This window comes from Olea europaea, unplaced genomic scaffold, assembly GCF_002742605.1.
Source record: "Olea europaea var. sylvestris unplaced genomic scaffold, O_europaea_v1 scaffold1603, whole genome shotgun sequence".
Classification (NCBI taxonomy): Eukaryota; Viridiplantae; Streptophyta; class Magnoliopsida; order Lamiales; family Oleaceae; genus Olea; species Olea europaea.
The window spans coordinates 101,515-126,494 of record NW_019233660.1 but is presented as its reverse complement, the minus strand read 5'-3'; the positions used below and the strand labels follow the sequence as shown (position 1 = coordinate 126,494).

Here is a 24,980-nt window from a genome sequence, read left to right as displayed (position 1 = left end):
TTACACTTATCGTCGACCAGCGTCGTCGCACAGCACAGCCCCGACCAGTGTCTCCACTACCCACCCATCCACCGCACACAATTAAATTGGTCGTACGCATCCACCTCCACCTCCACCTCTCCACTGCACCAAAACCCCCTACCATATTTTCCCACTACAGAGGATAATACAGCTCTACACAGCGGCTCCGGATACGTAGATCAAATTGAGGAGAATGAAATCACCCAAAAAAACCGAACTCCCTCCCCAAATTTTCTCTTCTACCGGCGACCAAAAAACCCCTAACCAGTCCCCAATTTTTTCTCCATGGCGACAGGTGCAATGTCGGGCAACGATAGATGGCAACATTGTGTTACTTCTTCTGGTGGCGACGCCTCGTTTGAGTCATCTCCCCGTGGGATGGTTAGATAAGGGACAGAGGGAGAATAGATAGAGTGAGACGAGAGAGAAAAGGTAGATTGTAGAGAGAGAAACCTTAGCCCTAATTTAGTCAATTGGAGATTTATTATATTGATACCTGATTTTTGAATGATGAATCTTCAGCCCTGATTTTTGAATTGTAGTCTTTAAACTCCTGGTATTATGTAATTTCCACTTTAATAATTACTAATTAGCCCAACATCTCTGTGAATGCCCAACGATTGTAAATCCTAAAATCACCCCAATAGTTTTTATTTCTATGATAGTCTATATTATGTACTGCCCAATTTTTTTTTTTTCAGGAGTGATATGGATTGTGACATGACTACATAAATTAAGGGTGGGGATTTTAATCTGGAACCACTTGACCTGGATCAGAAAATGGATCGAACTACCTGATATGATCTGATTCCGAGTCTTATAATAAAGAACTAAATCGTTATCTAATTATTGATTCTAGCTACATAAATAAATTTTGGTTATGTTGTTGTTACTCATTTTCTATAACGTAAATATACAGTGAGCATACAGTGTAAAGTTTTGTAATATAAGATCAAGTACGGATGTCGAATCCATAGGGATTGAATATCAATTATATATTAAATACTGTAATTGAATAACTCTTATTTTATCTAGAAAATCGAATTATAACATCAATAGTTTTAAACTAATCTAATGATGAATATGATGATGAATAAATAAATAAATGAAAGTTAGAAGTATAATCAAAATGAGAAAGCTTAGGTTATGATTTCAACTAACTATCAAATATTATTCTCAATTATGTAATTATTTCTAATCATTTTTTCAAAGTTTATAAGTAAGAACCCTAATGTAATTTTACTCCCTCTCTTGAGTGTCGAGTAAAAATTATTCATATATTTCAATTTCAATATCTCTATTCTGAATTAAAATCTATAATATCAAGTGTTGGTTCTTAAGTGGAACATGTTTCAAATGAATTATACTTTCTCTTGAAGCCTATAATTTCCTAAGTTGTTTTATTGTTGTGATTGTGCCTAACTTCCTCTATCTCAATTGCCAAAATTAACTAACATCAAATTATTCAATTAGTGACCAATTAATTGAAAGCATTGAACCAATGACACAAATAAACGAAATTGGAAATTCTCATAAAAATAACTAAAATAAATCAAATCATATACTCAAATTTTGGTTATATCAAGCCCTAGATGAAGAGTTTAGTTCATGGTAGAAAAAAGAATTTTATAAACCATGATTAATAACATAAAGAGGAAGAAGAATAAAGATACTTTTGAAGCTTGAATTAATCCCCCTTCTTGAAATTCTTCTTGATCTTTTGATTGATTTTCTCCTTCTTAGCCGGTTGAATTGTGCTTGAACAGTGATATCTAGATTGGTATTTATGCCTTCTTGAAGTCCTTGGAAGAGCTTGATTGAAATTGGGCTTTTAAAAGATGAGTTAAACTTGAAAAACTCTAGTTGTATGCGGTGCAGTGATAGGAGTTGTGATTGGTGCCCAAGCGCTACAAATCTGGTCAAATTGGCACTTGGGCACTTGGATGTGTCGCCTAGTTGCTGACTTTTAGGAAAGAATCAGCAATGTGGAGACTATGCGCTCGCATTAGCTTTGGTTGCACGGAACAGCTTTTAGTATTGTTATAATAACTTTTTCTCTCGATATCCGATTGAGGTGATTCAAAGTACGTTGGAAAAATAACTCAAAAGACCACAACTTTACTTTAGATAGTCTTTTCCAATTCGAACATTTACTATGTCAAAATTAGATTTAATCTCTAAAAGTGTGTCTGATTAATATGGAAAATATCACCTAGAAAAGAAAATATTTTCCTTCTTTTGAGAAAAACAAAAACCACCTCCACTCAAGGAAAATATTTTCCTTAAAAAACAAGGAAAATTATGCATATTTTCAAAAGTTGGAAAATATTTTCCACGAAAAAAAATAGTAATCAAACACCCCAAGTAGGAATTTGGGTGGAAAACTGATATTTTTCATGGAAAATAAATATAATTAAACACACCCAAAATAAAAATTTGGAACATACTTGTGTGGTGGAAATTTGATTTGTGAAATATTTTGATTATATTTTACTCATTTTTTTTACTTCAAATTGCATCTTGTTGACTTCTATCGCTCTTCAATTATCATTTTGTGGTCCAAATCAACTATTAAAAGTTACAATTGAGTCCTCAAACTGTAAATGCTACAATTCTTCGTCGTTATTCACTTTTTCATTTCAATTTAGTCTACAATCATCAAGTTTCACCAAATCAAAATCAATTTCTCATCGATTCATGCCAAAATCACTTTTTCTACAAGTTTTGCATCATTCATACCAATTTACATAATCTATATGACAATATGAAAACACAAATCAAAAAATTCTGAAACTCTAAGAATCAAACGAAATATCAAGACTAAAAAACATTAATATAATGAGTGAAACACACTCATCGGTTCTAAAAATATATTTACACAACATCTGATTTTTCAACCGTTATAGTTGGCATCAACTAGCTTTGTTAGGTGCTCCGACTATCGTTTTACATCCAAAAAGAGGCAAACTTTTTAAATTTTTTTCGTACGACAATGTTGTTTTCCTTTTGGTGGAAAGGAGGTTAGGACATCAATTAAAGTATCAAATGCTTTCTAATTGAATCATAATTTATATAAAAATATTAATTAATTAATATATATTTGAAATAATCAATAATCTAATTTTAAAAAAGAAAGCATAAAAATGAAATAAGAATATTTACACCTCACAGTTGATTTTTGAAACATACAAGAACCAGACTAAAACTGATTGATTCTAGTATGGTTTGGTTCCTTTTTAACATTTTTACATTTCTCAACGAGAATTAATTTGATGTTCTTAATAACTAATAATCAAATCACTCAGTGTTTGTCCCTTATGAAAATTGACTTTTACCCACTATTTGATTATCACTATTATGTAAAACTAATGTTTTTGAATATTTATTTTTTGGATAATATGTAATTAAAAAGTAAGATTTTTTTTTAGTTTACATGCAAATATTTTATTGTGTAAATGTGTGCTTAAAAATGAGTATGAAAAATAAATTATTTTATTTTAAAGGAAGTGAAATAACGGCTTAATTCATCTCACATTTCTTAAAAAGGTTTAAACTAGTAGACTAGTTATTCTTGAAGAAGGTTAGATGAAAGTATAACTATTATACAGAGGGCAATCTGACAAATCCCAAAAGTATGTGGTCTAATTTGACATTATATCATAATTAGAAGGCCACAAGATTACCTACATATATAATAGAGTGAAACTTTAGCTGAACACATGTCGTAATTTCCTATCGTCACCCTATTTATTTATTTATTTTTATTTTTTTTATCTTCACCCAACATCACCTCATTTCCATTTTCCCATGCTATTTTCCTTGCACACACAACCATCACCTCATCCATTTTCGCACTCAAACTCAAAAAATATCCATATCAGGTCTTCACATTTAATCGATTACCATACTATTACCCCACCCACCATCGTCCTCTCACATAAAAGAACCAAATATGGTGACGGAGCATCTGTTATGGCGGTGATTAGGGTGGCACAACCGACCTTCTAGAATTCCCAAGATACAGTGGCGTTTGTCGATTTCTTTTCAGCTGGACACATCCTTCAGTGAGCTGGTCCCACGGCCTCTAAAAATGACGTCCTCTCATTCGCCCCATTGGTAAAGATAATGCCTTTTAGTTATTTTGCTATTTTCAATCCATATTTTTACACCCTTGGGAGATATGGGCATTGCTTTTCCATTCTATTTTGTTGATGACTTTTTTTTTTTTAACTTAAAATATATGGCATGGAATTGAACTCTGAATTGGAACATGAAAACTTAATTTGAATCGTTGAGGAAGAAAAATTTAGTATTTGATATGTACATGTTTAAAAGAATCTAGTAATCTTACGATTTTTTACGAAGCCGAAATAAGAAAAAAGTTGTCTTGAATAGTCATTGTCCCTCTCAAAGTTAACCTTCAAGGTAGACCTCAAATTTTGTTTCTGTTAGAGCCTATATTAAATTATAGTAGCTCAAACTAACAAGGTTTAAAAAGACACGCTTCCAAATTTAACAAGCCGGCCATAAATTCAAAAAAAGTGGGGAAAATTGGGGAATTGGAGAGGAAAGGCAAAGAAAATATTTTAGAATATTTCTAGTCTTCGCGTTACGCGGAGTTCCTGGATTGTATAGGTCAGATGATAGAATGTAGGCTTTTATGGCTGAACTCAGTATTCCACTCACTAAAGAGCTCGGTTTTCACCATGTGAGTTAATGTTCTTGATTTTTTTCATCCCTTTATTTTTTAAGGTCTTTTTCTTGGATTTTTTTGTCGACACTGCATTTGCTAGATATTAACTAGATATTCATGCTTAAAAATGTAAGATAAAAAAAATGGAGCTCGTGGATTGTATGGGTCTGCTGATAGAATGCAGGCTTGCATTGCTGAACTCGGCGTTCCACTTACTAAAGAACTCGATTTTCATCATTTGAGTTAATCTTCTTGATTTTTTTTCATCCCTTCACTATTTTTGTTTTCTTTTTAAGTTTTTTTCTTGGGTTTTTTTGTTGACTCTGCATTTGTTAGATATTAACTAGATATTCGTGCTTATAGATGTAAAAAAAAAAATGGAGTTCGTGGATTGTATGGGTATGTTGATATAATGTAGGATTGTTTGTAATCTCAATACCTCTCCACATACTGATTTCAATTTGATTATATGTATATGCTGGATTCATATCTGAGTTGATATAAGCAATGTATGACTGCAAGCATCATATGCTGACTCTGCTTTATACAAAGGATTCTAGTTGCAATTGATGGTTTTGGTTATTGCCATAATTATTACAGCTTAGAACTCTTTAATTGATTGGTTTATTTTGATTAATCTCTATTCTGTTGTGTTTCTTGTCACTACTTGCAGGTGTTCCTTTTGGATCTCAGCTTTGCATCTCACTGTTAGGGGTAGACAAAATGTCCAGATCAAACAAGAACCAAACCAAATTGAGCGATTCGGTTCAGTTCTGTTCCACAAAAAAAAATGATTTTGGTTCTTTGTATTGAGAATCCTTTGGTTCTAGTTCGAGAACCGAGAACCAAACTTAATTTATAATTTTATATTTATATGAACCTGATCTTGCATTAATTGAAGCCAGTCCAATAGCCATTATTTTTATACATCCCATTAAGCATATTACTTCAAATTCAAACCCTCAAGAATCCCAAACGATGCTCTACAGATCCCTCAAACAAAGTAGTTGTGCTTGATCCAGGATATAATTTGGAGTTTGTTTTACATTGTATTGGTATTATGCACGACTTTGGCATGGTTGAAGTCACAAAAAATGAAGTCAATAAATTATTGTATACTTTGTACAATCAGTACAAGGGATGCGAAAGCAATACTGATGAAGATAGTGGTAGTGGTAATACTAATACTAATAATGGAGTCACTTTTGTTGGATGGTTCTAATGATGATTGGAATGACTTTAATAATTTTGATTTCGATTACAAAAAATTAAAAACTAGCAAAGGCTGTTTGTTTGGAAAAGATGAGATTCAAAGATATTTAACGGAACCAAATGAAGATGCAGCTGATGCAAATTTGATATTTTGAATTGGTAGAAGATAAATACTTCAAGATTTAAAATTTTGTCAAATCTTGCAAGAGATGTGCTTTACATTCATCTATCTATAGTTGCTTCTGATTCGGCATTTAGTATAAGAGGGTGCATTCTTGATTGTTTAGGAGTTATTTAACTCCTACAATAGTTGAGGCTTTAATTTGTACCCAAGATTGATTATGAGAAGAATCTATACATTTGAGAGTAACTCAAGACAGAATTTGTATTCAGGAGACGGAGTTCTATGAAGAAATCGTGTCTGGTAATAAAAATTTCATAAAATATTTTCACGTAACATCTTATTAATTGTAAACGATTTTAATTTATTTTTGTTTATTTTAAATGTGTATTTTGAATTATTTTTGTAGAGTTTCTTAAAGTTACAGCACAAGCAATGGTGTATTAAACGGATAATGGTTGTCTTGTTCATAAAAGCTAAGTTTCTTGGCTTAGTCATTTTGTCACCATCCATATCTATTAGTTTCAAGTTTTAATTTTATATTTCAGTTTCATTTTTCATTTTTCTCATATAGGTTTGGTGGCTTTATGTAAACGAATTGATTGGACGGAGGATGAAGATGAAACTTGATATTATTAACTTTTGGCAAAGAAGCATTCCTTTATAGTTTGTTTGTTAGTTTGAACTTTTGAAATCTCGATGATTGATCATTTGAACTTGATAAATGTTTGATGCTTATATTTTTTATTTAAATATATATTACTAGCTTATGGATATAACGTAAGTCTAAAAATTTAAGCAATAGATCTAGAATCAGACCAAACCAAATCAGAATCGAATGGATCGGTTCAGTTTGGTTCCATACCTTTAAAAAAACCATTTGGTTCTATTATCAAAAAAATCATTAGTATATGGTTCGATTCAGTTCTCTTAGAACCAGAACAAAACGAAACCATATCCATCCCTACTCACCGTGATCCCTTTTATAAAGATGAGTTTATCTTTGCCTAGCATAATTTTGTCAACTTATGTATTTTTTCAAGCGTAATTTGCTTTAGTTGCAATGAATTGTGTTAGGACATTTAAAATAAATGGAGAGTTGTTATACATTATCAATTTTGTCATCAACTTGGCAATTAGTTTACACCTGTTTTGGATTTCAATGACCTTTATTGGATTTTTGCATTCCTGTAGGCATTAGCCAATTGCTAGAGCACTAATTGCAATTTAATAACTATTATTAATGATGGCTTGTTATTTATGCAGGTTGTCTCCCTTATTTCATCTTATTTACAAGTTCATTTGCATTATCCTTTACAGCTAGGAGATTCTCGATCATATATATGTGATTTTGCACCTGTAATTGATCATTCAGTGTGCAGTTCGGACTCTTATTCAATAAGTTTGACAAGTTCGAATCTGGTAGAATTCCCTCTCTTTATAGAAGAGCAAGACTTTGCCAGAGCAACTTATGCTATGTTCTTGTTAAATAAAGCGTATAGCACTTCTTAATTTTTAGAGTGTCAAACCATGTTGGAACATATGCATAATTTTTGGAGCATTCTAAGATATTCTACTAATATCTTACATGAATTTTCTGTTATACAAGGATTAGAGCTGCACATAAATTTTTCTTGTTCATTTTGTTCCCATCCCCATTTTTTGTGTTTTTGCATATGAGTGTCGATTCTTTTTACTGATGTCTAGATGGTGGTGTAAGCTCATTACTCAACTTCTAAAATTTTCTGTACCTATTCTTCAAGGGATATTCTTACTTAAATTAAGCAACAGATTTTAATTCCAAAGTAATTTATTAAAACAATGATATTATCTACTTTTTGTAACTGCATTTGATTGTGGAAAGGATATCTGGAGTAGGTACTGAATTATATAAGCATTTATCTTCTATCATCCATCAACATGATTTTTATTAAATATGAAACCGTATAACTAACCTGCTATTAGATGACATTGGATTTATTTATATCCAATTTCGATTTTCTGCACATAGTTTGCAATCGACTTCATCACAAATTACATTGCTATTTCTGTGCCATGTCGATGACCTTCTCTATGTTAATCAATGACCTTTTCATAGGATTTAGAGGAGCGTGGAGACTGTACGCACAGAGAGTGCAAGCAGCACTTTGCGTGCAACACGCGGAGTGTGTGAATGTGCACTCGTGCACTCTTCGCGTGCGAGGAGAGGTATTTGCCTCTTCACGTTGTGCTGGAGAGGCACCATGCCTCTTTGCACTGCACGGAGAGACATTGCACCTCACTGTGTTGCACGGAGAACTCGAATTATTTTTCTAGAAAGCTAACAACTCTAATTTTTCGATTTTTAGAGAAATTCTGAGTTTTTCCATTTTTTATGAAATTTTAGTCAAATTTGATTGGACAAATTCCTTCGTTTATGTATTGTTTCCTTTTTTTTTTTGTAAAATTTGTTTTGATTAGATCTCGATCAATTTAAGTTAGATTTTAATTCTGTTTGTAGTCATTATCTTGATTTTTTTTTTCAATTTTTGGAAAAAAAAATCATCTCAAACATTAAGATAATTAGTAAATATAACATACGCTTATATTTAATATTCACCAACAAATGTGCAACTAGTTCTCCAAAGAGGAAAAGAAAATTTAGTAGAGGCATGTGAAGTCAAAATCCCATGAGGGTGCGTGGACCCGCTAATGCACAAGCCTTAACGTGCAAATCATGGCCTCTTTGAAGACATGAAAAAGAGGACATCACTCAATCACGCTCTTGCCCATCCTATTTATTTGTTTGTTTATTTTTTCTCAAATCCAAAATCAAAAGAAAAATGAAGGAGAAGAGAAATTAAGGGGCAATCATCCGAATTAATTTTTTGATCATTAGAGAAAAGAAGTGGATCACATATTACTGAAGAAATAATAAATGATGGTTGGCACCGTGAAATTACGGTAAAAAAAAAATTGATTGTTTAGGGATAAAATATTGCTAAAAAACGGGCTAAGAAAATTCTTTATCTAAAATGGGAATACTGTACCTACCAAAATCCGTTGTTTGATTCCTGGACCATGCACTTCAAGGATTGTGAAAATTTGACCGAATGTGTATATACATATCTAGTTGATGAAATTTTTTTGAGGGAGGAGGTGATTGCAATTGAAATAATGAGAACTGGATCTCAAAGACTGAGACGGTGAAACCCTAAAAACCTCAGCTTTGCTTTGCTTCACTTTAATTAAGGTAAACTACTGCTGCTGAATTTTAAATTTTGGTACGTAATCGTCAGATCTGCATCACCGAACTTTGATTATTTACTCTCTAGATCGATCTGTCGAATTCACTTCAAGGTTTAACCTTTAGGATTTTGTAAATAAATATATTGAAAAAAATAAATGATTTTTTCTTGTTTTTAGATATACCTTGTTTGACCTGAAGGTGCTGATATGCGAGAGGATGTTTTGGCTGGGAATTTGATGTGGCAAAACTTGATCTTTTGTTTCTAACGTACTTGAAGTGTAGAAATATATTGGAATTGACCTTGTGAAGGTGATTTGTTGATGAAGCCAGTGATTGATTGATGATTATGAGGAATTGTTAAAACAGAGATAAATCTTGGTGGAGGTATCTCAGTGGCTGCGTTGACTCTGTATATATACCTAGTGATATATACAGACCGTGGAATTGGAAAACATGTACGCAAGGCGTCGTAGTGGTGGGCTGGGAAATGGGTACAGGCCTAATGTGATGGGGATGGGCGGGGTGGTAGCAGCCTCTCGAATTTCACCTGAAGGTTCACTTAGAGGTCATCAGATGTATAATTCCGAATATAGAAATTATAATCGCAGTGGATATGGACGTGGTGGCCACTCAAAGCCGTTCCAGCCACCCTTGCCACCACCTTGCGAGACTGACATTTTTATGGAAGCTGGTAAGCTAGCAGCTGAATATTTAGTTACTAAAGGGATCCTGCCTCCAAATGCACTTTCAGGAAAGTGGCAAAATGTCGACTGGAAGAATCAGATGGAGGATTTTATGCAGATTTCTATGGACAGTCGTGGTTCAGTTCATTCCCGTTTGGGGACAGCTGCTGCGGATGTAGGTCCTGGCTGGAGAAGGTATTCTGATGAATATAACTTCATGGGGTCAAGAAATTCTATGAGAGGAAGGAGAAGAACTGGGTCCTCCAACAATCATGGTTCAAACTGGAACCCAGAATTTGTGAGGAGTGGGTCGTGGTTTGATCGGGGTAGGACTTCACCAGGTAGGGAGGCTGACCGTGATATTTCTGCTGAACTTCAGGATGAGCAATCTGTTCAAAAAGATAGTGATACTGGAATGCAGAGTTCATCTGCTGGCGAGATAACCCAAGAGAGTGACAATGCAGCTGATCTTCAATCGAGCTTAGAGAAATGCAATTTACCTCATGATGCAGGTGCAAAACCAGGTTCTTCTAGCAATGAGAATGATGTCCCATCTAATGATGATGTGGAAACACCCATCAAAGAGTCAGATGGTAATTCTACTATGTCCAATGAAGAAGCTGAGGAGGATAAAGAGGGGAGAAATGATAACGATTTGGAGCAAAAACATGCCGAGAATATGAAGGTCTCAGCTTCTTTACAGGACGGCAGTTTAGCAAGTGAGAACAACATTGACTTGATGAGGTACTGCAAGTTTGCAAATGTTCCAACTAAAACTCGTTCTTCGTTGGCAATTAGGGGTTCAAAGGTTGACGTGGATACCATCGCTGAGGATGAGACCATGAGTGATAGCAAACTTTTCAAAGATTCTGGGGTCCAAGTCATAGACGTGCCTGTTGATGGTTCTGCTCTTAATGCTTCATGTCATCGAAGCCACAAACCAAACAGCCTCTCTGATGTTCTAAAAGCTCCATCCACGGAGGAAGATCTAGGTGTTTCACACACTTCCAGGCAGGGGCACTGCTCAATTCCTGGATCTTTTCCCAAGAGATCTATGATTAATCATCAAGAAATAGATGGGGAGTTTCCTGGATATGGAAGCAGCAACCCCATTGTTTTGGGGAGAGGTGAAAAACGACCACTAGATGATGACATTGATTGTAGGGAGGAAACTAAAAGACCTAAGGAATGGGCTCCTCCGTTGGAAACTCAGCCTGAAGGCTGCTTGCCCCTTTCCAACTCAATGGAAAATCAGCATACTTCAGTAGAGCCAAGTTCTTCACAAAGTGAGCATGTAACTTTGTCTACCGATCAGCAAAGTTCTGATATTTCACTGTTTTCCAGAAGTCACATAGAGTCAAGTGAGTACACAGAAGAAAAACAGTTATTTCCTGGTTCCTTTAAGACTTGTGACCTCAATCTTATAGAAGCTTCTGACATGAACGAGAATCGTGCTCCTGATCCTATTCTTATGTTTCGGTCTATTACTGAAACTGGAAGACAAGCAGCACCTGTAGATTTTGATTTGTCCATGAGTAGTAATAATTCCAATGTGCATAATAAACATGGTAAACGTGAAGTTGATGATAAAGACATTGAAGTGATTGATTTGGAAGATGATTCCATGCAAGAAGACAATACTTTTACTAATGCTGAGAGAAGGTAAGTTTCTACTTTTTACATTCATTAAGCTTTCCTTGCTTATACACTTGTAAACATTTTTATGGATGCAAGAGAAGAACTTCACTTTTGGACTTTTATTTGGTAGAAACTTCCTTAATATTACATTCTGACTTCGTCACTATATTTCCATGAAGATTTCATGGAAGCTTTCTTATTGTGAAGTTCTCATATGAATTTATCAAATTTCAACGAAACAGGGCTGATTCTGTATTTAATGTGCTGGATAACTTTCCTGATAACGTACATAATGCCACTGAGATTCCCAACCACCAAGACGGTTATGGACTTATGATATCAGAATTGCTTGGAAGTGATTCTGTAACCACAGATCTGAGTGCTCTGCACAATGATATGGACCTTCATAATGGACAGGTAATGGAATTGAATGCTTACAAGTCTTTGATTTTAAAGAAAATTTCACCGTCTTTTTGGTGCTTTGTTTGTCATTTGTTTTGATCGTCACAAAAATTCTTCTAGTTCATTCCTGTAATTGTTGAATACAATTTTCATCTGCCTCGTTGATAGCTATTAGGTTAGGATTTTTGCCATCATTGTCTCCCTGCTCTAATGAACACTTTACTGGTCATTGCAGGGGATTCTTGGTGATGACGATTCAATATACATGTCCTTTGGAGAAATACCGATAAGTATGTCAAAACTTCAGTTTAATTAATTTTGTTATAATTTCTAATGAGTATTTTATATTTATTCATAGTAGATGAGCTTTAAGAAGCTTCAAATAGCAGTTTTGAACTGTACTTGTGTGATTTTGAAAAAAAAGGGTGCTGGTAGGCATTTGAAAAAACCGTTGATATTTTATTGGCATGGAAAAAATTTCTCGAAACTAAGTAGTTGTAATTGTGTGATTTTGTTCTGGAGTAAATTTGGTTCTAGCTAAAACACAGCTAATCGCTTTTATAAGCTTTGGGGTTTTGATAAGTACTACTCCCACTGCCCCCAAATTCTTTGCCCATGATACCTTTCCAGAGTGTTTGAATTAATTCTTCAGCTTAAAAGTATTCTGCAATTCCTTTTGTGATTTACCCATAGCCATTTCAAAAAGTGACATCCTCTATAGAAAAACAAAAATCCTGTGCTAATATTGGAGAGTTCCTTCTGAAAGTCAGTTGAATATATATTTGAGAAATATCTTAAAATACTAAGAATTTGTGACCATATTGGTCTCAGAACAGTCATTTTGGACAAAATTTGAGAGGTGTCGGTAGTAACCTGGTTATTTCGTGATGAATAATATGCACTGGGTCTACTTCTTTCCATTGTTGATTGTACAAATTCGAGAAAGATAAGAATTTGCAGAAATAAGAAAGATCTTTTCCCACCTTTACTGAGGCCAATGTAGCGAGCACATACTGTCCAACTTCTTTTTATTTTTGTGAACAGATTTTTAGTGTTAAGTTATTTAACTGCCATCCACTTGCTTGTAAGTAATGGGTTTGTTTGTGTGTAAGGGTTTACACGGTGCTGGTGCTGTTCTTTCTGGAATTGGCTTGAACACATAAAGATTCGATGGCTGCTATTATTTTATTTTTTTTGTAAATAACTAGTTGCTCCTCTGCAAAAAGGGAAATCAGATAACCCTGGTTCTTGGGTTCAACTGTGAACCATATGACAGGACCAAAGCAGCTTTTTCTCAATTTGAAAATACTGAAACTGAATTTTTTATAAAACCTGCCTTGTGCAGAATGGGGGAGAGAAACAGAATAAGAGAGAGGAAAAAAAGGATGTGGAAGAGAATGAGAAAAGAACATAAATTTATGAGGAAAATTTCAAGATGCTTGTTATTCTGACCAATATTCAATAATAGCACGTACAAACTGAAACCCATTAAAATCTCGTCTAAACCAATCTATTCACCACGTGCAAATCATAACTACTTTTTATGCATATATATATATATATACATACATACATATATATAAATTCGTAGTAAGTCTTCAGTTAGGTCTTTATTTGAATCTCCATTATTGCTTTCTACCGGTCGCAACTGTCATCATTTTAATATTTAGCATTGAGTTTTTTATTCTCAGAACTTCAGATATTATGTTGCATAAGCCATGGCACAATTTTATTGTCCCTGTAACTTCTCAATGTACTTGTATTAAAAAATGCATTTGTTTATTGTGTATATAATCTGCACCCAGATCAATATTTGAGCGATGATCTCTCTGTCTCTATCTCTCCTGTCTGCCTAGCTAGACACATTATTATTTGATTTGTTGCAGGCTTCATCAGGCCCTGGGAGCAGCCAACACAAGATTATGGGAAACCGTTTTGAGAGGTTATGTATCTAGCTGTTTCATTGTCTTGTAAAAGATGTTATATGTGGTCATAGTCATTGCAGATCTTTAGTTGCAATAACTTTATTGTACCATGTTATGTCTGCTGTGTTTCATCTTGCTTGTAATGGATTTGAGCATATTTTCATTAGGAGGGTATTGGGAAAGACAGCAAGTGCTCGCTTTTCTTTTAATGCTTTTGCTGCACATATTTGTTTGAGACACATCTGAAAATAGTCTATCATAGAACATAAAATGTTGTACGATTCCTTTACTTGTTGTATGTATTAATTGTATGTGCGAGTTAGAAACATATATCTGCACCATTCTATAGAAGCTCAGAACATGATAAGTGATCACTTATTTAATTCTGGATGACAATTTTTTAATGCCTATTCAAATGACTCTTATCTTTTGAACTTCTCGTGGAAAATACTTCTAGGTCATCCATTTTCCACTGTTATCTGCTGCAACCGACTTTGTTTTATGGTTTAGCATCAATGAAGTTCGAGTTCTTTATAAATTACCCTAAGTTAGGTATTTCTTTTTCAATATGCTAGAGATTTAGTTGATCTCTTGATATTGTTTGATGTTGGTCAAGACTGTCGCATTTGCTGATTATGTTATCAATACCTTCAGGTTGGGTCTTTTGTGAAGGAGAAGGTAAGATTGTAAGCCTAGCTCGACATTGTTAACTATATTAGCCCCTTCTAAAATTAACCTAAAGATTCGTTATCTTTAGGTGTTTGGTCTTTTGTGGATGAGAAGGTGTTTAGACAAATCCCAGTTTCATACCATCAAATCTTTAGGTGTTTGGTCTTTTGTGGATGAGAAGGTGTTTAGACAAATCCCAGTTTCATACCATCTTTTTTCCCCTTAATGCTATTGTCAATTTTATCCTGTCTTAACCTTCGCATCAGTTGACAAGGCAGTTGTCATAGGAGTAACTTAGTATAGTACTTAGGGTATGTTTGGCAAGGTATGTTAGATATGATCGAACATAACTAAAGTAGAGATGTATGTGACAAAATTCGTCACTTGTGCAATCTAGTTCTTTCTAGTCAAGTTTACCAAAAGGTAAAGTATTTTGGAAATTACCAGAACCTGGGATGAGAATATCACCAGTTGCCATGCTAATGTGGTGTTTTCTACTTGTTTCTGACTTGCCATTATACTCATGTTCGGAATTTGGACAGAATTTTCATCAGGAGTTGATGTGTCTATTCGTCAAGCTGTCTACCTGAGAAAATGTATATCGAAAAGTGCAGAGAGTTAAAGAGGATAACGAGGTCTCTGCCAATGGACAACATAGATTCATCAAGAAAGGTTTGCCTAATTTATATCTTGTGGGAGCTTTGAGCAATGCTTGTCAAGATTACATACACATCATTCAAATTTAAGAAAGTCTAATTAGTGTAAGCAATGTTTTTCTATCATTACTCATTTATGAAATAAAAAAAGAAAAAATTAGCCCAAGTTTGGTTGTGCTAAAAATCAAGTTTTTAGTAGATTTAAGTAGTAGTTGATGAAATGTGTAGTTTTAAAAATTGATAAAAATAGTGGATCATTGGAAATAGAATTATATATATATATAGTTAGCAAACTTAAGTAAAGACCATTTCAGTTATTTTTTTCCATTTTCCTTGATTGAAATCCTTTCAGCCATTCTTTGGTATGGTCATGATTATTTCTCACACGCAAAAGGCAACCCATGTGGAATAATTAGGATTACGAGTTTAAGCCCTTCGAAGTTCGTGTCATAATCAGTTAAATTGAATTTGGAGGGTTCCCTTTTCTACTCAATACAAAATTGGATAGTTAATGTGACAATCCATATTTAGATTTGAAGGTATTATCATTATATTTACTGTTAAAATCATAAATGCAGAACTGATTAAATTTCAATTTATGCCTTGTTTGAGTCCTATTTTTACCTCATTAAAATGAAAAATATGATCGTTATCTACACATTAAGTCACCATTTTTGAATTTTTATCCTTGTGTGGGGCCCATAACGGCTCTATTTTTCATTCTCATTCTACAAATAATGTGGCTCAAATAGACTCTTAATATGATGAACATCATCAATTTCATTTATGAACATAACTTGTAGAAAACGTTTGCACTTAAATGAAAAAACAATAAAATTAAATATCGACATTAATTTCTAAAAGAAGTTTATATTTAAATGTATAAGTAATAAGTACATTGCACCACAATTAGTTGTCTCACATCATCTTGCATTTATCATTTGAAAATGGGGAAGTATAATGTCGATGAGTTAATACCCAGTGCACAAATCACATGCGTATGGTATGCATATGGGTTACTTTAAAATAAAAAAGCAATTCTTAATATGTATCCCATTTCTTTAAAAATTTAACATTGATGTCGTGAGCTCACTTAGTGTATTGCATAAAAAATCATAATGCAGTAGGCAATTATTATTTGGAACTTGGTTAAGTTCTACCAGTAGTATCGCAAAGCATTTAATATTAATATTATCATTTTACATTGAACATTGGGCGGGTGCGTCGATTTTCCACGCCTCATTCCCCTTCACACCTTTTATAACATAGACATAAACCTCGTAAAATATCTGGGATATACATTTTTTTAAAACATTCATTGACTCAACATTTATAAGGTTTTTATTCCTATAAACTTCATGTACACTCATGGATGCAATGATATGCCCTAAGAAGTATTAATAACATAAAACGTAATAATTAAGTATCAAGATCACATAATAACAAATTTTTGTAACACATTTATACATGAAATAAGGTGAGGTTTCCTTACTTGAAATCCTTAGCAATTACTTTTAGAATGGCAAATGGAGATGTCCCTATCAGCCCACGAGTTCAACATGCCCAAAAATCCTAATTCATTACCATTGATTTGAAAAAATGACTTGTACTCTATTGATTATTATCATATTTGATTAAATATATAATCTAATATTTAGTACCTTTAGAGAATTTAGCGCCTAATAGACGACAACAATCAACCACTAGTGAGAGAAGAGTTAAATTTCAAAGGCTCCAGGAATTAGTGTGTTTTCTTCAATGTTTTTAAAGCGTAAAGCGTGACTAGGTGTGGAGTCGAAACTTCAAAATTTACGAGCTTAAACGAGCCTGGGTGAGATTTGGGCATAAACAAATGTTTTCTTATTTATAACTCCAGTTTGGGGCTCCATTACTTCGAATTATAATGAAAGGAGTAGTCATTTTTATTTAAAAAATGTGTTGCTAAAAAGGAAGGTTTTTTCAAGTTTACATGCAATATTATTTTATTGAAAAATGTGTGATTGATAAGAAGATGGGAAAAATGAAGTTTAATTTAATGGGGATCAAATTGGGGCATAATATTATTCTAAAATTTTAATCATTTTAAAAATTATTTAATAATTAAATAATATATATTAAACATCTGAAATTATAAAATACAATATTTACTTAATAACTCTTATCATTAGTTAATTATTCAAATTTCAAGTTTTCAAAATGCAAAAATTAGAATAATTTTCATAGTTTCAATTTTCAGTTAGACAAGTCTTAATTAATAAATTTATAGGGACTTCATACATGCTTTTAGAGTTTGTAATAAAATGAATCTCAAGATCATAATTATGTAGTGTAGATAATACCAAAACTTAAATCTTATTTTACTATTTCGATAAAGTCATTTTTAACTTTTGTATAAATAAAATCTTTTAAAAACTTGAAATTAAAATCAAATGAATTTTTTTAATAATAATAAGCGCGTCTACGGAAGACGAAAGAAAATAAGAAAAAATTTAACTATTTAGAAATTGGAAAAAAAAAAGCGTTTATGTGCGAAGCGAGGTGTTTTGCATAAGCTTGAAGTCAAGACGATACATAGACGAGCTTTTTAGAATACTGATTTTCTTTGATACCACCAACTCATGATAATGAATTTACACCAAGATGCTTACAAACTAATATATCTAAAAAAAATAGAAGTCACTAAAAAAAGACTAATACAAAAACGACAAGAATGAATAGAAAAGTCATATTAATGTCCTAGTAAATCTCATAATTAGCAGTCATTTGAACACTTTAGACAATGATACTAAAAATTCACAGCCATGAATCTAAATCAATTTTACTGCGTGTGCTATTAATTTTAAAATTTAACTTTGGGCCCGACAAAAAACTCAGTTAACCTGGTTATGATCGGGCTAATCTTAAAAGTTGATTTTATGTAAGAAATAAATAATTAACATAGATAAGAATTTCTTATTTGTCCATGGATTCTTATGATTTACTTTAACATAGGTTAGTATCTTGTTTAAAACCTTGATTGAGGAAATATAAATATTCAAATATACTATCTGGGTGGATTTTAAAATAATATATATATATATATATATATAGACTAATTATATTACCACTACAAATTTTATTTACTTCACCACATTATAATTACACCACAAATAAAATATATTTTTAATAAATACACCACAGTAAACTTATAATTATAATCCTAATTCAGTAAAAATAAAAAATTGAAAAAGAACATAATATAATATTGTGTTACTTATCACCAATATTAATCCTCATTTCCTCAACATTTCCCCTCATTTATTTCATAGCAATTGTAAACAGAAGATTGGTGAAGAACACCATGCCATAATAAATTGAATGTTTGTCATAAATAATGAATATGTCCTAAAGGATCATTTGAAGTTGTCAGTAATTTGTTTGTGTTATCATTTTATTTGAAATATGAATTTTTAATGTATTCACAATTTCATTTTTTAATCTTGCAAGTCTATTTAGAAAACACTTTTAAGTGGAAATTAAGAAATTTTATCGACAACAACCTTATAATTTCATGAATAAAAAGGTTTTAATAATTCATCAGGCACATTTAAAACCCAACTTGAGGAAGCATTTATGACATATATTTTTGATAAATTGGACATGCTTCAGAATTGAATTAATAGACATAAATTTAATATTTGATTTATTCATACTTGGTCAGTAGTAAAGTATTGTGTATAATTGAATATATTGAAATTGTCATCATTTTCCTAACATCAAGGACAAATAAATTGAATTATGATAAGTTATAAAAAAATTTAAATTTATTAAGATCCTGTAAAAAATACAATATAACAATAAAAACTTCTTGTTGATTAAGAACAACTTTTGAAAATTCATATACCACATAGACAAAAATCTACGAAAATTGACGCACCTACATATATACAAATTCATTTCCGATTTATCTATATACATGCAATTCATGATATTAAATGGTGCAGCCTGTGCATGTCCCACATAATGAATGCACGCAATTCATGAAATTATGGTGAGTATATCTATGCGTAAATTCATAAACCCATTTAACAATTAAAAATCATAATCTTACATATTTGTTTTAAAATCATAACAAATCTATTTAACTTTAAAAAAAAAAGTCAGTTTCTTAATTTTCAAACTTGGAAAATAAAGTGAAAAAATAAATTCATTTACTGTGACGGTAAAGATTATCTTGTGTCGTGGCATGGAAGAAGGCAAAAGCCGCCGGAAAAACTATAAACACTGAGATGTTGGGGAAAAAGAAATAAAGAAATTAGGCATTATATTTGTAGTGTAACAATAATTTATTTAATTAAAAAGTATGTTAAAATTCTAATTTTTTTAATCTTACTTAAGGATATTTTAGTAAATAAGAGAATTATGGTGCATTTAGTAAAATTTGCAGTGGTAATATAATTACCCATATATATTTTACGTCAATGACCGATCAATTTAAATATAAATTGAATAGTTTAAGTACAATCATTGTTCATTAAGCCCCTATTTGAAAACCATTAAAACAAAACTCTTTTTCTCTTTTAAATTTATTTTCAACCACACATTCTCACAATAAAATATTTTGCACGTAATTTTTTTTTTACTTTTAACCGCACATTTAAAAAAAAAAAAATTTATTCAAAAGCCTCATTTTAATAGTTGTCAAAAAAGGCCTAAAAACAAAGAATGAGTTTGATTATCTAAATTTGAATAGTCAAATACGCCATCTATTTTAAAGTTTCTTTAACCTTATTTTTAATAATTGACTTTTTAAAATAAAAATTTATATTTTGTACTTCTAATAGTTATGGTAAAAAAATCCGCTCCTTCTCGACGGGACCCCACCCCGAATGAGGCAAAAAAACCCGTCTCGAACGGGTTCACGGAGCAGGGCTACCCGTCGCGGGGCCACCCCCGAACCCACATCATGAAGAAAAAAATAAAAAAAAGATTAAAAATAATTTTATTTCTAGACAATTTACCCGATAAAAATTCATTTTGAATTTGTATTTTATTCTCTAATAATAATATAACTCGAAACTTTGAAAAAATAAAAAAATCAAACGAGACAACAAACGGGGCAAAAAATTGCCCCGTCCCCGCCCCGTCTAAGGCCGGACGGGGCGGGGTTTGGACGAAACGGGACGGGACAGTGTGGAGGTGCCTCACTTCGAATCCGTCTCGTTGCCATCACTAACTTCTAACAATGTACTAGCAATAATCCAAAAATTTCCATCACGTTTGATTCTTGTGATTAGTGGGAAAAAAATATTAAACAAAATTTAAAAAAATATATATAATTTTGAACAAAAAGAAAAACGCGAATGCCCGAATTTGTTGATTTTTTTAAAGTCTAGTGATAAGGTATTATTAAAATATAAGTAAAAAAAAAAAAAAAAGTATATTTAGCTGTACTCAAAAGATATTTTTACAAATTAGGCCCTGTTTGGTACCAATTTTTTTCAAAATGTATTTTTCTCTTTCTTCTTTTCAACCAAACATTTTTTATTAAAATAATATTACACGTAAATCAAAAACTTTTCCTTATTTTTTAACCACACATTTTTCATTAATTTACTATTCAAAAATATATTTTCATATAAAAATGTCTACCAATCACCCTCTTAATATTTACTTTTAAAAAGTAATTTAAAAACACAATGCTCAATTTTTTGAAGTCCTTAAAATCCTAAAATCTGTCGGTTGCGCGCAATGCACAATATCTGAACAGAAGAGGCGTGAAGGGTTGGAAACACGGCAGCTGGCGGTGGAGTTCAGCGACAAATCTTCCCATCACATTTTCGTGTGAAGTGGTGGGACCCATCGACTGGACCGTTGGACGTCCAACGTTCTCTACCACTTTTTTGCTCCTTTTTATGTACATAGATTGATCTTGTACAAACAAATTGACATGTGCATGCTTCTTTTCCTGAATTTTATAATAATTTTATATATACATAATGTAGTAAAATTTGACTAGGTTAAAATTCATCGATCTATTTTTGATATCTTATTTGTATGTAAATCATTGCTCCCGTTTGACCCCCATTCTTTTCAAATTTTAATGGTTTGAATAGTGTTCTTTTTTTTTTAAAATGTGTTTTTTTTATTTGCGCGTAATATTATTTTATGAAAAATTGTGTGGTTGAAAATGAGAAAGAGAAAAATAATGAGAAGAGAATGGGAGCCAAACAAGGGCATTATATAACTTCGTTATGTATAAGTAGCAATATTCTTTCTGAAATTCAAATAAATGACATGCAGGTACAAAATCAATGTACAAGTAAGTTAATTCTTTTATTTAACTACTCATTAAATTTTTTAATAAATTTTATAAATCGAAAGACAAACAAAGGCTAAACTTATAAAAATTACGTGAAAAATTCATAATTGCAATAATTTTTAATAATATATTTTCAAAATTAACAAACTTTAAAAAAAATCAAAAAATCAAAAACCAGATGGTATATGACTCGATATGTTCTGATAATTGATTAACCTATAAATTGTGTGATTTTGATTTAGTATCAATTTAGATTGTGTGATGAAAAAAATTAATAGATGAATAATGAGATAAATTTTAAAAAGATGGTAAATTTTCTCAAAAAATAGTAATTTCTTAACTTACCAGACACGATCATTTGACTGGATTACAATAATACTAGAGGCACTTTCTATATGGTAGCCCCTTGTTTGATATGGTTAAACATCAAAATTTTAATAAATTTTGAGTAATAAAATATTAGAAAATGATAAAAGTTACAAATTTTATAAAATGTGTGGTTAGAATAAGTTTTCGAGAAAAAATTTCAAAAAATTGTTCAAATTATGAGGGCGGATGGACAAGTTATATACTCTTGAATTTAACTTTACCAATGTGTGTTGTCGCGACTATATATTTTATCCGGTACTCGAATAGAAAATGAATTTTATAATATTGGGACCAAGGGCATAATATTTGGCCACCAAGGTGGTTGAATGGGATTGGTCGGAAAGATTTTTTTTTTTTCCCTTTCATTTTCTTCTATTTAGTTTTCAATTTTCAATCTTATATTAAGTCCCTGTATGTTCGTGCCCCATTTTTCCTTAAGAATATATTTTGAAATAATAGATTGATAGAGAATGTGTGGTTAAAAAATAAATAAAAAATTTGAGTTTGCTTGTAATATTATTTTATTGAAAAATGTATGATTGAAAAGAAGAGAAAAAATATATTTTCAAAAAAGAAGGGATCAAACAAGGGAATAGATTTTAATTTAAATAAAATTCACTAATTAATTTTAAGAACATATTTCATGAGATCCACAATTTTTCATCTACACATTTCAATAATTTTTATCAAAATTTATGGAGTGCAATGGAGAAAAGATGCATTGGTATTTTTATTTTTCCATGTTTTGTTACTGCACAAACCATAAAAGTTAGGGAGATCACATGAGCACTTTAGGTTTTTTCCATTTTTGTTTAGGACGGTTATTGCATTTTAACTGCATTAAAAAATTTTAATCTTTACTTAAAGTTATACTTATGTTTTTAACTTTTTTTTATCATGTTTTATCTTCAACTTTTTATTGATTAACATATCTTTTCTCTAGCGATATTTTTCATCCGAAAATTCTATTAATAGGCATAAAAGACTTATTACATCTCATAGATTTTAATTAGCAAAAAAAATAAGGGGGCGTTCGCTTTGCGTTTTTGTTTTCTATTTTCTGTTTTCAATTTTATTTTGAGCTTTGTGTTTCGAATGTTTGTTTTCAAATTTTTGAAAATACGTTTGGTTTGTCATTTTGAAAAACTATTTTTCAAAACAAAAAATAAGAAAATGTGTTTGGTTTACAAAATTTAGAAAACATTTTCACACACACTCTCTCAATATCGCCACCTATGGAGCATCATCTCCCACTTTCCGGCCACCTTGGTCACTGGATCATAGTACCACCTCGAAGCCTGCAATGCCGTCTATAAATCCCACCCAACAATTGGCCCTAACTCCGGTCGAACAGACCGAAATTTCTGCTCAAAATCAACAAGTCGCGAGGCTGAAAACTCCCATTCCGACGACGATTCTGCATGAATTGATAAAATTGAAGTGTTACCCATGCTTGTAGGGACATGATTCACCCTCGACTGATGCCAATCGATTGATTCAAATTGGCCAGAAACATGAATCGATACCGTTGCTTCGTTCTCGCTAATGCTAATCGACTGATTCACCCTCGACTGATGCCAATCGACTAATTCAAATTGGCCAGAAACATGAATCGATACCGTTGCTTCGTTCTCGCTACTACCGTATTTGAGTAGATTCACATCTCAATGAATTGGTGTATTATTGGTTGATGTTAGGACATGATATTGTTCGCCTAGATGAGGGCTATCGACTGTTGGTGGTGCGTGACCATGGGCGTCGCCGAAATGGGAGTTTTCTGGCAGAAAAGTGTGTGCTACATTTGTGTTTTTGGCTGGATTTTCTACTGCCTCTAGTTGATTTTGTGGCTGATGGTTGGTTGGATATTGTAGAGGGGAATGAGGCGAGGCTTCTGGTGGTTGAAGCATGTGGTTTCGTCGCCAGAAGGTGGTGATTCCGATAATTGAGGAGGCTCAGGAGAGAGGAAGTCGGGAAATGTGTTCAGCCAGAAAGAGTGTCCATTTTTCGCGTTTTCCACAATTTTCGCCTTTTGTGAAGAAAATGCCCAAAACGTGATTTTCACGTTTTCCATTTTCTTCAGTAATTTTTTTTTTGTTTTCGAAAACGCTTTTTTGAAAATGGGAAACCAAACGTGTTTTCGACGTTTTCAAAAACTAAAAATGGAAAACGGCTCCAAAACGGCAAAGGGAACGCACCCTAAAAAATTAACAACTTACAAAAGTATTGTTGAAAATTGGTTGAGGACCAATTTGCATATAAAAGAGAAATTCAGTCCTATTTGAAGGAAATTAAAATTTGGGATGTATCTCTTTACCAACCACCCTTCAACCCCTATATATAGGATCATTTGGATGTTTATTTTGATCCCATATATATATATAATTCTTTAATGTCATGTTGTATAAAACACTTTATAGAAGTGATTTCATTTTGCATCAAAATCATGGTCATGGTAGAGAGGGAATTTCGTTCGAGTTCGTTGGTCGAAGTCATTTGGAGTACTCCTATGATTTGACGTGGTCGTTGTATCTTGGGAGATGATTGTCGAAAAATCGTTAGCACCGATGCGGGGCAAATTCATCTTAAGGACAAAGTGTCCAACACTTGTCTCGATCAAAAATCCATCACTTGCATTCTCTTGTTTCATTTTCTGATTTCTTTTATTATACTTTGATTTCAGAAACTGATTAACATTGTTTACATGTTTATGTTGCGAGATTCGATCCAAAAAATGATTTGCTTTCGTTTAAGAATTGAAAGGGATGAATCCATATTGATACGTTCATATTCGGTAAATTATTGTTTTGCTTCTCAAATCCATTTTAGTAAGTTGAAATTACATTTCGATTTTACGCAAATAAATGACATGATTTTTTGTGAATATAATATGCACAATTTTTGATAAAATTTTCCAACAATCTTAAGAAAAATTTCGTGCTTGTTGTACATTTTATATTCTATATAGAATTTGCCAAACGTATTGCCCAATTGAGGAAACATGTTTATTTATATGTTCAAATTGGGTTATGTCCAAAATTGATTATTCTGCATTCCATTGCCA

General features: G+C 32.2%; 1 protein-coding gene across 3 annotated transcripts; it reads left to right on the top strand.

Annotated features, from left to right (window-relative positions):
- The first annotated feature begins 8,923 nt into the window (after nt 1-8,923).
- LOC111377086 (uncharacterized protein At4g26450-like) lies at nt 8,924-15,415 on the top strand. 3 transcript variants are annotated; one of them, XM_023000136.1, is made up of 6 exons: nt 8,924-9,279; nt 9,453-11,621; nt 11,840-12,014; nt 12,235-12,289; nt 13,886-13,941; nt 15,136-15,415. In XM_023000136.1, the coding sequence occupies exons 2-5, from the start codon at nt 9,730-9,732 to the stop codon at nt 13,936-13,938; spliced, it is 2,175 nt and encodes a 724-aa protein (XP_022855904.1). In that variant the 5' UTR covers nt 8,924-9,279; nt 9,453-9,729; the 3' UTR covers nt 13,939-13,941; nt 15,136-15,415. The 3 variants fall into 3 exon arrangements, with proteins under 3 accessions (XP_022855904.1, XP_022855905.1, XP_022855903.1); XM_023000137.1 differs by lacking the exon at nt 15,136-15,415 and having other exon boundaries at nt 9,475-11,621; nt 13,886-14,250; XM_023000135.1 differs by lacking the exon at nt 15,136-15,415 and having other exon boundaries at nt 8,926-9,279; nt 13,886-14,250.
- Nucleotides 15,416-24,980: the final 9,565 nt, after the last annotated feature.